This window comes from Taudactylus pleione, unplaced genomic scaffold (assembly GCF_031769625.1).
Source record: "Taudactylus pleione unplaced genomic scaffold, aTauple2 ptg000015l, whole genome shotgun sequence".
Taxonomy (NCBI): domain Eukaryota; kingdom Metazoa; phylum Chordata; class Amphibia; order Anura; family Myobatrachidae; genus Taudactylus; species Taudactylus pleione.
Window position 1 is genome coordinate 12,671,770 of NW_028284417.1, and position 18,231 is coordinate 12,690,000.

Sequence of the window (18,231 nt, forward strand, 5' to 3'; positions counted from 1 at the left end):
CTAATTATGATCGGACACTGAAGTCTTCTCACCAGCTAAAGATGAATTTCACCAGGACTTTGACGTAGAGATGTTTTTCCTTGGGAAAGATCATACCAGTACTGTAAACGTGGAAGCTTGGATAGCCGCAGTTAAATCCATGCTGCTCTTCAAGGATTTCAAAGAGACTCCATCTCAGGATAAGTTTCTATTTAAATGTAAAAAGGAAATATTAACTTTCTACTTCAGGGTCCATAGGGGTTCCGCAGGGTTGACCTTGGGGTATAGCTTGCTCTGGATCCACGGGCACCACGCAGTTAAAGCATTGCTGCTCCCAGGATGCACTTGGGTCCGTCCTCCTCTATACTCCGTCCCCGAGCCACAGGCACCTCAGTTTTAGTTGGTGCCCGGCCGGAGTCGGGTCACCCTGGCGCGGTGGGGCTGCATAAGCAGCCCCTAAGCTTTATTTTTAAAGAAGATAGAAGATTTTATTTTTTACTCTTCAGAGCGGCAGCATCAGACTGTCCGTCTGGACGTCCATGCTGCCGCTCCAACAGCACCGCTGGCGCTGCGATGCCGGTACTGATCCGGGGATCGCAGCGGGACCCCGGAGTCAGTGCTAGCGTGGCTCCGGGACCTCCCACAGACTGCTGCCGGACACAAGGGGCCAGGTAAGCCGCGTGCAGCGCTTCGCGTTGGGGGAAGTTATGCAGTCTTTATGCCGCCGGTCTCTGGGGACAGACCAGCAGCGCTAGTAGCGGCGGCGGGCTCCCCCCTCTGTGGAATACCCCGCGTGTCCGCTGGACCACCAGGGTGTAAGGCCGGCAGGGACACGGCGTCCCTGGGGTTCCATTGCTAGCAGGGGAGGCAGCCTTCCCTGCTTGAGCGGCTCCTCCCCTCAGCCCAGCGCGCCTTCTCTCAAGCGTGCTGGCGTCGCTGGGCTGTGCTCTCTCGGCCACTAATCCTCAGAGCTCTCCGGCGGCCATCTTCCCAGGCAGTAACGCAGAGCTCCCAGGCAGGCCTCCAGTGGACCGGTCCCCCTGCGTACCTCTCCCCTGATCAGGACAGTGTTCGCAGCGCTATGGCCCTCCCAGACACTGAATCTGGGAGGTTGATTGAAGCTGAAGGTGCAGTGAGTATAACTTCTCTGCATGGTATGTGACTATTGCTAGTGCTGCTGTCTGTGCTTTTTCTACTTACTGTCAGCTTTTTACCTATCCCCTTCTTTCTCCTACGGCCCGCAGGTGCGTGGGGGAGGGGTTTTCTTTCTGTGTACCTCGCTTATATAGATCAACGTGTGTGAGGTCCGTCACATACTACGGTGTGCTACTCAGTACCAGATTGTGGGCTGTTTGTGTTGCATACGTGGGAGTGCGTGGGTGTTATACGCCTTACCTCGTTTCGGTGATACACGTTTATTGCAAAAAGTTTGTGTCATGTCTGATGAGGAGAATGAGCGCTCCGAGGCTCCTGTGTTGTTTTCCTGCCGTCGCTGTTCGGCAGGGGTTGACGGGTGGATTTGTCTCAGGACGGTCTGTGCGGGCAGTGCCAGCTGGTGCCTGGTCCCTCTAAACCCCCGGTGGCGCAGGATCCTCCGTGGGCGATGTTTACGCAAGTGCTGGCGTCAATTGCGGACCGGTTTGCGGTCCCGACTGCGGCCCCTTCTGGGGCGTTGCCCCAGCCTACCATCCCCCGTTCCCCAGGTGTGACGCGTCTGGTGCAGTCTCCTCCCGGGTCTCAGACTGTGGGTCCTTATGCGGGTTTGCCTGTATTTGTGCAATCTCCCACGGTGCCGCAGCAGTCGATGGTGCCGTTTCAGGGGTTTCCTCAAACTGTGCCCCCTCCCTGGGTGGATGTCCTCTCCAGCTCTGTTCAGAGCCTGGCGGCTTCGTCATCGGCCTTTCAATCTATGTTGCACAGTGATTTGCCCCCACGGGCGTCCAAGCGACCCGTTCCGGCTTCACTGGCGGCTCAGTTTACGGACACGGACGTGTCTTCGGATGACGGGGAGATCCATAAAGACTCTAACTCGGATGCCGGGGCCCAGGAGGTGGAGGCTAAGTCCTCCATTAATGTGCCGGCATTGGTTAGGGCGGTGCGGGCCATCCTTCATATTGAGGAGGATGCGCCGGCTCCCAGGTCAAAATACTCTAACTTTAAAAAGGCCAAGGTAACTTCGACGGTTTTTCCCCTGTCTGACCAGTTAACGGATCATATGGCAGGGGCCTGGCAGTTGCCCAGCAAGAAATTCCAACCGCAGAAATGGTTGGCTTCAAACTATGCGTTTCCTGAGGCTCATTGCAGGAAGTGGGAAACTCCGCCTGCGGTGGATTCCCACGTTACCCGCCTAATTAAAAGCGCTACGCTGCCTTTGCCGTCGATGTCCTCCCTGAAAGATCCCACGGACAGGAAAGTGGAGACTTGTTTAAAGTCTATCTACTCTCTCTCGGGGGCGGTGGCCCGTCCGTCCATGGCCATCTCTTGGGTGGCTAAGGCCATCGAGAGCTGGGCCAACGCTTTGGAGGATACCTTTCCGGAAGATGCTCCGGAGATCCAGAGAGCGTTGATAGGACAAATGAGGGATGCGGCTTCCTACATTGGGGAAGCTTCGTTAGATGCGAGACTGCTGACCTCTCGGGTGTCGGCTGCAGCTGTGTCGGCGCGTCGGTCCTTGTGGCTGAGGTCTTGGAGAGCGGACGCGGACTCCAAAAATGGGGAGTTGCTTTTTGGTCCAGACTTGGACTTTGGTCCAGACTTGGACAAAATTGTGGATACGCTGGCTAAGTCTAAGTCAGCCTTCCTCCCTTCGGCTTCTGCACCTACCAAGGTACGGAGCTCGGCCTTTCGGTCCTTTCGGGTTCAGGGCAAGGCAAAAGGTCAGTCCTTCCCGAGGCAGTCGGCGACCAAGGCCGCTTCTAAGCCCAAGAAGCAGGCCTGGAGTGCCAGGCGCCCTTCTTCCAAGCAGGAGGATAAATCCTCTGCCTGATGGGGCGGGCCTCCCTCTGGGGGACCCCAGAGTTGGGAGGCCGACTTCTTCTGTTTGCCCAGTGCTGGCACGATACCACCATGGATGCCTGGGTTCGAGAAGTGGTCTCCCAGGGGTACGCCCTGTCTTTTCGGCACAGACCGCCCCACCAGTTTTTCTGCACGAGTCCTTCTCAGGATACGACCAAGACCTTACAGATTCAGGTAGCTATAGAATCCTTGCTGAAAGCAGGGGTCATTATTCCCGTTCCTCAATTACAACGAGGGACGGGGTACTATTCTTCTCTGTTTCTGGTGCAGAAACCCAATGGTTCTCAGGTTCTGCCCTATCCTCAACTTCTCTGAACAAATTCCTCAGAGTTCCCAAGTTCAGGATGGAAACGTTACGTTCCATCATTCTGGCGATGGAACCGGGGGATTATATGGTGTCCCTGGATATCCAGGACTCCTACCTCCATGTTCCGATAGCACCTTCGCACCAGCGGTATCTGAGGTTCGCTATCCTTCAACACCACTATCAGTTCCGGGCGCTACCCTTTGGTCTCTCCACGGCACCGAGGGTGTTCACGAAGATTATGGCGGTCATGGCCGCACATCTTCGGAACCAGAATGTACGGCTGCTGCTGTATCTGGACGACCTCCTGTTGCTGGCGAGCTCCCCGGAGCTACTGCTTCAACATCTCCACCTGACGATCGCTTGCCTGCAAGCGCACAGGTGGCTGATAAATTGGAAAAAGTCCTCCCTGATTCCATCTCAGCGGATGGTTCATTTGGGAGCCCTGCTGGATTCTCATCAGCAAAGGATCTTCCTGACTCCGGAGAAGGTCTCCTCCCTGCAGCTGCGGATACACAGTTGCCTGAGCAGTTGCCGCCTGTCGGTCCATTCAGCTATGAGAGTTCTGGGCTCCATGGTGTCGACATTCGACATGGTGGAATTTGCCCAGTTCCATTCCCGGCCCCTGCAGTGGCTGATTCTATTGGAATGGAACGGGTTACCTCATCGGATCCGCTCTCAGATGCTGGTGGTGTCCCTGGAGGTTCGGCAATCTTTGGCTTGGTGGCTTCAGACAGCTCATCTGGTCGAGGGGCGCCCCGTTTTGGATCCCGGACTGAGTCCTGCTCACGACGGATGCCATTCTTCGGGGTTGGGGGGCAGTGACCGGCTCGTTATCACTTCAGGGTCGTTGGTCTGCGGAAGAAGCTCTTCTTCCCATCAACATTCTGGAACTGCGGGCAGTATACAGGGCCCCGCAGTCGTCCGTTCCCGTTCTTTACGGAAGGGCGGTTCAGGTGCAGTCCGACAACGCCACCACGGTGGCATATATCAACCACCAAGGAGGAATTCTCATTCGTGCAGCGATGTTGGAGGTGTCTCGCATCCTTGCTTGGGCGGAGTGTCACATTCCAGCGATCTCGGCAGTCTTGATTCCCGGAGTCCTCCATTGGGAGGCGGACTTCCTCAGCCGTCACGACGTGCATCCCGGGGAATGGTCGCTTCACCCAGAGGTATTTCAGCTACTCGTGGACAGGTGGGGGCTGCCGGAGCTGGATTTGATGGCCTCCCGTCACAATCACAAGTTGCCCGTTTACGGGTCAAGGACAAGAGACGCAGGCACCAGTCTGGTAGACGCGCTGTCGGTGAAATGGACGTTTCACTTGGCGTATCTGTTTCCTCCAATATCCCTACTTCCTCGGGTTCTGCGGAAATTCAAGCAGGACGGCAGCACGCTCGTGCTGGTAGCTCCGGCGTGGCCCAGATGTCCTTGGTACTCCTATCTGAGGTGCCTCTCCATCGACGCTCCGTACCTTCTCCCTCAGCATCGGGACCTGATGTCTCAGGGGCCCTGCCTTTACCCGGATATGGGTCGGCTGTCTTTGACGGCGTGGCTCTTGAGACAGCCGTATTGAGGTCTAGGGGTTTCTCCAATTCGGTCATTGGTACCATGCTTAGGGCACGCAAGCCTGCTTACGTACGGATTTACCACAGAGTGTGGTGCACTTATTTTCAGTGGTGTGACTCCAGAAACTGTGACCCTCATGTGTTTCGGGTTTCCAGAATCTTGGAGTTCCTTCAATCGGGTTTGGACCTCTGCTTACGCCTGGCCTCTCTGAAGGTTCATGTGTCTGCTTTGTCCGTCTGGTTTCAGCGACTGATTGCTACACTCCCGGATGTTCACACCTTTGTCCAGGGTGTTCTCTGGATCCAGCCTCCCTTCGTGCCTCCTGTGGCTCCTTTGGACTTGGCGGTGGTGCTACGGGTCTTGCAGGGTCCTCCTTTTGAGCCTCTTGAGACCTCAAGTGGCTGACGTTCAAGACCGTTTTTCTCCTGGCGATTGCTTCTGCCAGGAGGGTGTCTGAGTTGGGGGCGCTTTCCTGTCGCCCCCCCTTTTCTGATTTTTCACCAGGACAGAGCGGTGCTCCGCACTCGTCCTCAATTTTTGCCCAAAGTGGTCTCAAAGTTCCACATTAATCAGGAGCTTGTTGTGCCAGCTTTTCAGTCACCTGATCTTTCAGCTGGTGAGGCTTCCTTAGATGTAGTCCGGGCACCTAGAATCTACGTGGATCGGACTGCTTCGGTTAGGAAGTCGGATTCTTTGTTGTCCTCTTCGGTTTTCACAAGAGGGGTTGGCCTGCCAACAAGCAAACGTTAGCCCGTTGGCTTCGTTCAGTTATTTGTGAGGCTTATGCACAGGAAGGTTTACCTGTGCCAGCCTCTGTTAAGGCTCATTCCACTCATCTGTTGGTCCCTCTTGGGCTGCTAGACGTGGCGCCTCCGCTGTTCAGCTGTGTAAGGCGGCCACTTGGTCTTCAATTCAAAAGTTTTTGAGGTTCTATGCGTTTGACACCTTCGCCTCTCAGGATGCATTCTTCAGGCGCCGGGTGCTCCTTTCAGCACAGGAGCGTCCCCGCCCGTAGTTGAACTGCTTTGGGGCATCCCCAAGGTCAACCCTGTGGACCCCCTATGGACCCTGAAGTAGAAAACAGGAGATATGGTAAGAACTTACCTTTGTTATCTCTGTTTCTACGAAGTCCATAGGGTCCACAGGGCGCACGCCCTGACGCACTTGGCTTCATATGGGTTGTGTGGCTGGTCACCGGTTTTCCGTCTCCCATTTCTGTGAGTATGGTTTCTTGTGTGTTCCAGCCTTCCTTCTCTCTGTTTAGTCTCCTCCTCCGGCCTTGGCTGCTTACCAACTGAGGTGCCTGTGCCTTGGGGGCGGGGTATAGAGGAGGATGGACCCAAGTGCATCCTGTGAGCAGCAAAGCTTTAACTGCGTGGTGCCCATGGATCCAGATCCAGCTATACCCCAAGGTCAACCCTGTGGACCCTATGGACCCTATGGACTTCGTAGAAACAGATAACAAAGGTAAGTTCTTACCATATCTCCTGTTTTTCTTCTTCAGGGTCCATAGGACTCCACAGGTAGACAATGGGGTGTAGGTGGGACCTGGAGGACCGGACACCAACAGCAAAGCTTTTCAATCCCAGGATGCTCTGGACCTTCCCCCTATACCCCGCCCACAGCCTGAGGGTAACTGTTTTGTTGTCTGGCAGAAGTTGGATCAACATTTTTAACAGTGGGGCTGCTTTAAGCAGCCAAAGCTCATTTTTATGATTTAATTTTATTTCAATATTTATTATTATTTTATTTTTTTTTGTCTTTAACTACTGAGCAGCAGCCCTCTGCTAGGTACTCTCGGCGGGGCTGTGAGGGGGACTAGCTAGCAGACTCCCCAGACTGCAGCCTGGAAACCAGGGGACAGATAAGGCGGATACCTGCATCTTTGCGCAGTCTTGCCCTCCATTCTCAGGAGACAGACTGGAGGCGCTGATGTGGACACTAGTTCGCCCACAACTCCAATAGACCACCGGGGCATATAATACTGGTGCAGGAGCATATTTGACAGGCCAGGGAACCTCGTGGCTAACGTCAGCAAGGGGAAAAGGCGCTCTCCCTGCAGTCCCTCCCCCAGGTCAGGGTGCCATTTCACTGCTGTCTTGCTGTTTCCCTGAGCTGCTCCTCCCTCTCCCTCCGCCCCCGCATAGATCCGCTGCAGCCAATTTCTGCAAGCAGATCTCTGGGAACGCTAGGTCCAGTCTCCCTGTATACCTCTCCCAAGGACCAGGGTATACAGCGCTATATCCTTCCAGCCACTGCGGTCTGTGTAGTTGATTTAGTGCCCATTGCAGATATATACAGTGTTTTTCTGCATTTGTATGCGACTTGTTCTAGCACTGATCTCTACTTTCTGTCTGTCAAGCTTATACCTTTACCTTTATTCTACCCCAGCATAATAAGGTATAGGGGGTTCATTGTACCTCACATCTCCCATATATTTGGGAGGATTATTACATACTATTTAGTGCGGTTGCACACTACACTGTGCCATATTACATACTTCTTATTTGCTCACTTCACTGTATGAGATTGTTTTTTATTTTTCCTGTGGCTATGTCTGGCAGAGGAAAGAATAACAAGCAGGCTGATGCCGCTGCTCCTACTCTGGTGTCTTGTACATCCTGCTCAGCGAGCTTAGCCACAGAGGACCTCATTCAGGATGGTCTTTGTACAAATTGTTATACTGCCGCCGGCCAATCACCCCTGGTGTCTTCTCCTCAGGACCCACCCTGGGCTGCCTTTTTACAGGTGCTGGCAACAATTGCGGACCACCTTGCAGTCCCTGTGGTAGCTCCCCCTATGGGATGGCCACAGCATGTGCTCCCTGCAAATCTTTTGTCTCCCGCATGGGTAGATGTACTTTCTACCTCAGTACAGAGTTTGGCGAATACTTATACAGATTTTCAGCAAATACTGCAAAAGAGATGCCTTTACCTAGTAAACCTACTTAGCGTGCTGTTATCTTCCCAGTCCACCCAGCTATCGGATTCTGATGTACCATCTGGGGAGGCAGAAGATGCAGACCTCTCACTCTGACTACTTCTCGGAGACTAGGAGCCATCCTAAATTAAATATACCTGCACTTGTGAGAGCTGTAAAGTCTATTCTACAAATAGTCAGAACCCGCTTCTAAGACAAACAGCCACTTTGGTAAAACTAAAGAGTTTCCTCACTCTGACCTGCTATCTGATCACATGAGTGAGGCATGGAATATGCCCAGTAAAAGGTTTCAGTTATCTAAATGTTTGAGTTCCTTTTACCCTCTTCTTGCTACTGATTGCACTATATGGGAAGTACCGCCAGCAGTGGATTCTCATGTAACACGTCTGGTCAAGAATGCCACCTTACCCATCCTTACTGCAACCTCCTCGAAGGAAACTACGGATAGAAGGATAGACGCTTTTCATCAATCTATATAGTCTCTTACAGGAGCTATTACTCGTCCTTCTACGGCCTGGGTGGCAAAAGCCATTGCAAATTGGGCAGAGGCCTTAGAAGAGACATTTCCTCCTGATGCTTCGAGGGAACAACTGTCCTACATATCTCACATTAGAGATGCAGCCTCCTACTTAGGTGAAGCAGCTATGGATACGGCTCTCCTAGCCTCAAGGGTTTTTGCCACTTTGGTAGTGACCTGCTGTATTGTCTGGCTCCGTTCCTGGAAGGCAGATTCGGACTCTAAAAGGGCTCTGGAGTCTCTGCCTTATTCTGGAGAGACGGCGTTCCTGCCCTCTGCATATAATGCAAACCTCGGATGTCATCCTTTCGTCCTCAAGGAAAAGCAAAAGGTCAGTCCTTTCCAAGGTATCAACTAAGACCTCCAAGCCTAGTACCAAACAGACCTGGGCTACTAGGCGCGCACCTACCGTATCTGAAAACAAGCCTGCAACTTGACGGGGCAAGGCTTCTCCCTGGGTGGCTCCCAGGGGTGGGAGGCCGACTTTTTCAATTTGCCAAGTTTTGGATTCAGACGTCTGGGTAAGAGAAGTGGTCTTCCACGGATATGCCCTATTCTTCCTGAGGTGACCCTCCCAGCAGTACTTTAGCACAGGACCTTCAACGGACCCAAGCAAGGCCCTGCTGCTCCGGTTTGCTATACTACAGCAACATTACCAATTTCAGGGTCTGCCATTTGGCCTCTCAACAGCCCCTCGGGTCTTTTCCAAGATCATGGCCGTTATGGCAGCCTCTCTTCGTCAGGGGATCGGACTACTTCCATACTTGGACCATTTCCTGCTGTTGGCCAGCTCCCCAGAGATACTTCACCGCCATCTGTAGGTAACCATTGCCTTTCTGCAAATGCACGGTTGGCTGATCAACTGGAAAACAATCTTCCCTGACACCTTCTCAAAGAATGGTACAATTGGGAACCCTTTTGGACTCTCGGGTTCAGAGTATCTTCCTAACAGCAGAAAAGATCTCAACAATCCAGCACTGGGTGCGCAGACTGCTCCACAGTCTCCAAGTGTCAATTCACTCTGCAATGCAGACCTTGGGAACAATTGCATTGTTTCAACATGGTGGATTTCATTTAGTTTCACTCTAGGCCCCTGATCCTCTCCAGATGGAACTGGCATCCCCATCTACTCAGATCCCAGACGATGGGCCTCCCCCCGGAGGTTCGCCTGTCCCTAGTCTGGTAGCTACATACATCCAATTTGGAAAAGGGTCGCCCCTTTTGGAACCCTGGCTGGGCTTTCCTCACCAGGAACGCAAGCCTGCGAGTGTGGGGCACAGTGCCCGGCCAGCACTGCTTCAAATCAACGTCCTTGAACTTCGAGCCATCTACAGAGCTCTCTCTCTTTGGCTCAGGATAGTCTTCAGGGCAGGCCAGTACAACAACACCAAGGCAGTGGCCTACCTCAATCACCAAGGAGGTACTCCGTCGGGCAGCAATGGCAAGTGTCCCACATTCTCAAATGGACCGAACGCAATCTCCCAACAGTCTACGCAGTGTTCATCCCAGGAGTTCTCAATTGGGAAGCGGATTTCATCAGCCGTCACAACTTGCAGGCAGGAGAGTGGTCTCTACATCCATAAGTCTTTCAGCTCCTGGTGAGCAAATCTGTTCTACCGGATGTGGATCTCATGGCCTCAAGGCACAACACCAAACTTCCAGTATATAGAGCAGTACAAGGCACCCCCGACGCAGCCTTTGTGAACGCATTGTCAGTGAAATGGACCTTCTATTTGGCATATGTCTTCCACCTGCCCCCCACAATATCCCTGCTTCCTTCGAGTTCTTTGACAGTTCAAGCAGGAAGGGGGCATAGTCCTGTTGATAGCTCCGGCTTGGCCCAGATGCCATTGGTACTCTGAACTTCAAAGTCTCTCCATAGATGTTCCTCTTCAACTCCCTCTACGAGTAGAACTGATGTATCAGCGTCCATGTCTACATCCGAATCTACCCCATCTGTCTTTAACAGCTTGGTTCTTGAGACATCCCTTCTAACTGCTATGGAATTTTCCAACTCTGTGGGCCAAACCATGCTCAGAACACGTAAACTGGCCTCAGCCTGAACTTATCACAGAATATGACCCTCAAGTTTTTAAAGTTTCTAGAATTCTTGCATTTCTGCAGGCTGGATTGGAACTAGGCCTCTGCCTAGCGTCTCTGATCACATCCGGGAAGCATCCACTAAGCGAGATGGCATTAGATTCTATTCTTTCGCCCAGAGTCTTGGCTTCCACAGTGGCAGCTTGGCGGCATCTCTGGCTCCGCACATAGCAGGCACTTTTTCTGTCTGAACTGGACAAAATTATCATTTCCGTGGCGTCTGCTTTCTTGCCACCCACAGCTCCTAGATACAAAGCTTAGGTGCTTTCGTTCTCGCCTACCTCACCGGTTCCAGCTCCCCTTTTTTTGAGGGCAAGATTCTACCTCCAATGGTGGAAAAAGTCTGCATGATGGTCTGCATTCCCAGGGGCTCCTACTGCTCCTTCAGTTTTTCAAAGAATGGTGGAGGATGACATTGAACTCTTGGGTGCGAGGTATTGTAAAAAGGGTCTAAGCTCTTACCCTCCGGAGTTTCCTCCCAGCCGGTTGTCCACCACTGGTCTTCCTCGCAACCTTTTCAAAGCCGTGGACTTGCGAGGTTGAGTCAGGTCCCTTCTTTCCTTCAAAGAGGTATCGTCTTTGCAGTCCCAGTTGTTGAGTCCTCCTTTCCTCCGGTATAGAGATCCTGGAGCGGACAGAGTGAGGTCCCGAGCAGTATCCGACATGGAGTTGATGTTGTGAGCTCCCGTTTGTGGATCCCGCTACCTGTGTTCCTGGTGCATCTGCTGTGACGGGCCATTACTGATGCCGTCACCTAGGCTGGCAGCAGGCGGAGGCTGTGGCTGACGGAGGGGAGGTGATAGCGCAACTGGTGTTAGATGTATGGATGTTGAGAATGGTGAATGACCGTAACCTAGAGATTATCTAAAACAAGGTGGAATTCTTGATAGTAAACACAGATTTATTGCACATATATCAATTTCATATTAAAAGCAAGCATAAAACATTTGCAATTGATGTACTGTATAAAAATGATAGAAAAGAAATGAAGAAAATATGTGACAATGGATGAAAAAAGGTTGATGGAAAAAATTAATAATGAAAAATAAGGGAATAAAGTCAAGTTACTAATTGTAAAAGTCCCTGACGGGGAAACAAGTCTTTGTGGATAAACACGTTGCTTAAGGATGAATGAGCGTTGCCTAACGTGCAAGTTGGTATGTATTGAGGTCCGTGTCCCCCATAGAATCAGATGCTTGATCCAATGATGTCACCAATTGATGCAATGTACTCAGTAGTACATGACTGCTGTAATTCAATGAAGCTTCCAATCTAAATGTCCTTGCGTAACTAAGGATCAAGGTGCTTGTGCAGGTTATTTGAGCTTCCAATAGTGCCGACAGCTGTAAGCTAGTCAGCTGAGGCAATGTCACCAATTGATATGATGTACTAGTAGTACATGGCTGGATGCCGTGATCCAATTGAAGCTTCCGATCCTATGTCAAGATGGAGTGTATATCTGTATATAATGGAGGATTGGGGTGCTTGTATAGATAGAAAATGCTGGCGGCTGTGAGCTGGTCAGTTGAGGTAATGATGAATTCTAGCCCACTACTTGTGGAGTATGCTAGATTCCAGCCCAGGAAGGGAGAAGGATCACAATGGTGTCTGGTGAGAGCGGACAAAGGCTCATCCAAAGCAGCGTGTGTGGTCTGGCTAACGCGTTTCTCTGTAACAGCTTCGTCAGAGGCTTAGGTTGTGGCTGCTTGCAGGTAGTACCTCAGATTTTCTCTAGACAGTTTACAATGCGTTTTTTGTGCACTTTTGTCAAGGATGACTGTCACCTAAGTAGGTTTCATTTTATTGATAAAAATTTTAGTGAATCAATTAGAAAAAACAATAACGGAAGTTAAACCAGAAGTAGGAGAAGAGTGGTGGGTATACAATCGGGAAGCCGGCTGCCGGCTTCCCGACTGCTTTATCCCGGCGTGGGATAAATGACCGGCGTCTATATTTAGACGCCTGTCATTACCCCTTCGCCGGGAAACCGGCGCCTGGCATTCCGATCGAAGCAGACAGCCGGCTGGGGCAGGGTTGGGTTTAGGGCACCCGGGGGGACTTAGGGTTAGGCACCCCCCTGGGAGGGTTAGGGTTAGGCACCCCCCGGGGAGGGTTAGGCTAGGGGGGAGGGAGGGTTAGGGTTAGGCACCCCCCCGGGGACTTGGGTTTAGACAGCAGGGAAGGGGGGATTAGGGTTAGGCACAGGGGGGAGGTTAAGGTTAGGGGGGTTAGATTAGTTGATACTTACCTTACCACGATCGGGATTTTCCAGCGCTGTTGGACTTCTGCTGCCGGCTCTACTGTTTTGTCGGGCTGCCGGGATTCGAACTCCCGGCCATGCCGCAACCAGGATATGATTCCGAGAGGTGACCCTGTGTTCCTAAGGTCTCCTTTCTATTCAGTTAAAAAGATGCCACTTGTAAAATGGGTCATTCCATGGTAACTCGCGTTAAAACCGTGAAATACCAAGTATATGCATGACTATCAACAGCAAAAGGAAATTATGTGAAATTTATTTTATATATTGAGAAAATAAGACAGGTCATGCTTTAAAAAACAGGAATTGCTAATTGTTTGCTATGTCACTTTGTAACGTGAGTTACCATGGAATGACCCAAATACAGATGTTAAGTATGTATAAAAATTTACGAAGTAGAAAATAGATTAAAATGTGAATAAATATCTGTACATAATATAAAATAGTCTTTGGTAGGCCCCTGTTTGTTTATTTGGGCTAATTTCGAGAACCATTAGGCAGATTTTGATGCAGTTTTCATTATTTTATACAGCATTTGTCAGGCAAGGTTTAGTTGTATGACACAATGTATGACCAAAGGTAGCCAAGCAGCGACTATTTTAGTGTAGCAAACCAATTAAAAAAAAGGATGTCCGAGCGCTTTCTTGGCTTACGCTGCCTAAACCGTTAAATTTATCACAACGATGGACTTTATTTTATACCATGTAGAGATTGATGCGTACAGATGTGTCCTCTTACATCCTTGATTATCGTGCTACAAACGTGCGCACGCATCTCGCCATGCGATTACCTGCTACAGCATACGCTGTGGTGCGCACTGTGAAAGCACCATGCAAACCTATGTACTCGCGGATGCGAAATGCAGTGCATCTATCCGCTTGCGGGTACATGATTTGCAATGTACGCAGCGAAGATGCAAGAGGACACATCTGTAATATACAGTTTCTCCAGAAAAATTGATGTAAGCCCTGTTTGCTGATACAAAATTAAAATTTTTTTCTTTTGCTTTTTAATTTTTTTTTTATTTTTTTTTTACCTTTCCTCTTTCATTTGTGTGTAAAAACGATTCTTTAAATTGAAACAAGTCCAATTCCCGGTAAGTGTCTTTGGCATGACCATAAATCAAGCACAGGGACAGACACTTAACATGGCTGGAGTTGACCTAAGTGAACACTTTTTGCTCATGGACAACTAGTTAAATAGTTTACCAGCAGTTGTGTGGACAAATAATTGAATGCATGGGACAAACCGTGTTTATATAGTGACATTTGTTAATGCTCGCCTCAAGCACAAAAAAAAATAATTGCAAAAAGGCAGATGGCCTTGAATTTTAGGTTATTTTCTGCCATCAAACTCTGTTTCTGTAGGGGGAACTATAGTGAGTTGAAAGCAAATTATTAAACATTTGCATACCACTTTAATAGAACACCTGCATAAGGATAAGAGACTGGTGTAAATCAAATCCTGGTTTAGTAGTGCTAATTTGCATGATGCACAGCAAAGGTTATGCTGGGAAAATCAGACGTCACAAGGTATATGACCAGATGAGTGTGATGAGAAGAACTGATGCCTTGTGAAGGCACGGCTTGCTGCCTCTAGGAATGTTATTCTGCTTCAGAGTGCCCCAGGTATGAACAAATGGACTTGCTAGTTAATGGAGAATGTTGTTAAATTAAATATAGCTTTGAGCAGAACAGTTTAGATTGCATTATTTCTTCTGCTAAGTTTCCCACCACATAACTGTATCTGTTTAGTTAGGTGTTTTTTTTATTATTTTTTTTCACTAGTCTTTCAGCTCTAGCCCTTCTCAGCAGCAGTATTCAGATGCCAGTATAGAGATGAAGACACCATCATCAGTGATTATTAGAAGAACAGATAGAAATGTCGGCTTGAAACAAGATGAAGGTAAATATCCTGTTTTTGTGAATATTGCTGTATTATGGGGTAGATTCAATCAGCTGCAATGCTTGTGTGGCTAAAGCTCTGTCTGGGGCTATTCAGTCGCTGCTTTCCCACATGATAAGCCCTAGTGGGTAGATTTTTCTTCGCATCCTAATGAGCTATGAGGAATAATCCATGTTAAATGCACCCCTTGCGGGTTAACTCCATAGTTCTGGGCACTTAACCCGGCATATGTGTTAACACGCATTAGCCATGGGCTTACTGCATGGAGAAATTGGCTTGTACTTGAACAGCTTCGAGTGTAAGACTCAGAACTACAGTAAGTCCTGCAGCTAATTGAACCTTCCCATATCCTGTGTTTTTCCTGTGCTGTGTGGGACCTAGCTTTCTTTGGAGAATTTGGCCCTTCTTATTTATAGCCAGTTTAGATATGAGTCCTCTTCAGGAATTAAGCCGCCTTATGGGAATGTATAGGTCCCTTTCATTTTGAAGGCTATCTGAATATTAGACCAAGAAGCAGTGAGACTGCGTGAAAGTGTGGTTGGGTTAAGATTAATAACACTTTCAGATGTGGAGCTTATAAAATGCAGAAGTGATGTCACAATTTAATGTTTTTACATAAATTGCATTAATATACAATAATCACAATAATGAAAGTAGTTCTAATAAAGGAAGTGAGATGTCTAGTTAATGCACTGACAAAGGTTGCACATATCAAGAGATGCTTTTAAAATTAAGAATGTCTCTTCTCCATTACTAGGGGTAGATAAAGGTGTTGCAGAACCCATTTCCATGTAAAAGTGGGAGGTACTGTTAGAGCATTACTAGTGCATACATAGCATTAAGACTTGGAGGAATTCAATTACATACAGGTGCCACTGGAAGCTATTCTGGCGACTTTGCTGATTGCGTCACAGACTGATTTATAGATCAGATGAATTTCGTAAGTTTTTGATTGATGGATGAATTACATGGATGACCATATTGATTATTGGGATAATCCCACAATATTTTGGGGTGCTCCCAAAACTGTTCTGAGAGGCCACATAATGGATTTTGTATCAAGGTTGAAAAGGAAAACCAATGCAGAATATCATAAATTGCAGACTTCTTTGTCTTCAGCTTTACGCAATCACATAGCAAACCTATCTGAAGAGTCCTTAAAACAATTCACTGACTCTCAACAGCTACTGAATGATTTTTTGTTGTCCCAGGCCAAACGAGATTTAGTGTTCTCTCTGTTTAAATATTATAGATGAGGAAATAAAATGTTGCCTTTTAGCAACAATGTCTAAATCCCATAAGCGCTTTATTACCACACTCAAACACCCTCACACTGGCCAATTATTAACTGATTCAAGCAAAATTCTAGAACAGTTTGAAGGTTATTTCAAAACACTTCACTCCACTCTCCCATTCTATGCTAATCAACACGATAGATTACCTCAGGAGGCACATCTACCCCGCCTTTCCTCAGGACAGTCGGATTCCCTCAGTTTACCAATCACTCTTTTAGAAGTTAACACCACCATTTCACAGCTTCATCTTGAGAAATCTCCAGGCCCGCATGGGCTGTCTAACGAATTTTATAAAATACTCCAGCCTCGTATAGCTCCTACTTTAGTTGTTCTATTTAATGACGTTCTACAGAACCATACTCCCTTTCCTTATTCCTTTCCATTCTACTCCCAAAGCCTAATAGAGATTCCCAGGTCTTAGATTCATACCGGCCGATCACCTTACTTATTTCGGATATTAAGAGACTCACTAAAATAATGGCTGATCGCTTACAATGCTTGCTCCCTCAGATCTTAACAAATCATCAACTAGGTTTCGTATGTAATAACTCACTCAGTAAGAGACACATGTTCTGCCATAGCAGCAACTATAGTCTCTTCTCAATCGCCTACATCTAAAAATGTATTACTTAGTCTAGATACTACAATAGCGTTCGACACGGTACTTTGGCCTCATTTGTATTCAGTCCTACAATTTAGAAACATTCATCCCTCCTTTGTTGAGATGATTTGGTATTTGTACACATCACCCTCCACTATCCTTCAAATGAATGGCTAGAACAGTAATCCAATACCTATGTTTCATGGAACACGTCAGGGGTGCCTCCTCCCACTTTTATTCAACATAGCCATTGATCCCCTATTACGTATTCTTCAAAATGATTCTATTTTCCGGGGGATTGCAATAGGGAATAAAGTAATTAAATTAGCTGCATTCGCAGATGACATTTTACTGTATATATATCACAACCCTCAGAATCAATGCCCTGAATATTCAGGATTCTACAACAATTTGGAGAAAACTCTGGGTTCCAGGTTAACTGGCCAAAATCAGTAGCACTTTGCTTAGGTTCAGGTAGCTTTTTGCGTAACTGTTTAGGCAATGTAAATTTAACATGGAAATCTGATTCCATCACTTATCTAGGAATGACTGTACCGAGACAACCAGGTCTTCTTCTGTATAACCTCAATTATAAATCTGCTACTCACTGCCATTGTCATATATTGGTAGGGCAAATCTTATTAAAATGGTGTTGTTTCCACGATTTATGTATTTGATCCAGGTCCTGCCTATTAACTCCTAACGATATTCAACAACTTCAATTCTTCTTTCGGCAATCCCTAAGGTGGGGTAAACGGCCGCCTATAGGACTTCTAAAACTACAACAGTCAGTTACTAATGGGGGTATTGATTTCCCCAATGTTCAGGTATATTGTCAAGCTGCCCATTTGAGGTATCTAAAGGATTAGTTGCATTGTCGGGATAATTATGCAAATACTTTGGAAAGGGAGTTTCTTCAGGGAGGAGACCTGGTGTCCTTTCTGCTTCTGCATGATCAAGAAGTCTTACCTCATATCCGAGAAAATCCACTTCTCTGGTCTGTTAGAAAAATATGGCACATGTTGCGCCACAAATATAATTGAAATGCTTATAAAACATTGTATCTTCCCCTAATAGCAAATCCTGATTTTCAGGAAGGACAAGCCAGATATCCCTTCACTATTTGGAGAATAGGTGTAGTGACAAATATTGCTTCTATAATAGACTACGAGCGTCATCGACTTCTCACGTTCCAGGAAACATCCGAAAAATACCCAGTCGTATTTGTACACCCAATAGCATTTCTTTTGGCCCAGCACTATGCCAGTTTAGTTATTAGATGATTCTCCCTGAATGTTTGGGATAGTTCACTTGATCAGTTGTTTTAGCAGCAACCCTTAGGTAAAGGAGGTATTTCCTCAGCCTATCAGAGGGTCCAGACTCCATTAGACATCTCTAAATCTTAGATTCATGTCAGTTTGGTCTTCTCAAATTCCAGGTTTACAAGTTGATGACCTACTTAGTGCTCACTATAGATCCTGTAGAGCTTTTTCTTCTGTAATGTACGCGGAGATGTTTCTCAACATACACCATAGAGCTTGCCTCTTACCACACAGAAGGTTTCAAATAGATCTCTCCACGTTGCATCTGTGATTTAAATGTGGAGCCCCTCAAGCAGATCTGATTCACTGTCTCTGGACTTGTCCCATAATATGCCAGTTATGGGTTCGTGTTTGCACATATTCTGTGGAACATCTAACTAACTATCTACCCCTAACACCAGATTGGGCATTGTTTGGGATAATCTCCCA

The 18,231-nt window shown here is 48.1% G+C and overlaps 1 protein-coding gene across 4 annotated transcripts in view; it reads left to right on the forward strand.

Moving 5' to 3' along the window:
- Positions 1 to 18,231, forward strand: part of TTK (TTK protein kinase) — a 131,653-nt gene that overhangs the window by 40,566 nt on the left and 72,856 nt on the right. For all 4 annotated transcript variants that reach the window (XM_088471699.1, XM_088471716.1, XM_088471706.1 and 1 more), the window contains exon 10: positions 14,467 to 14,584. In XM_088471699.1, the coding sequence (XP_088327825.1) occupies positions 14,467 to 14,584 (118 nt within the window). The remainder of the gene's footprint in view (positions 1 to 14,466; positions 14,585 to 18,231) is intronic.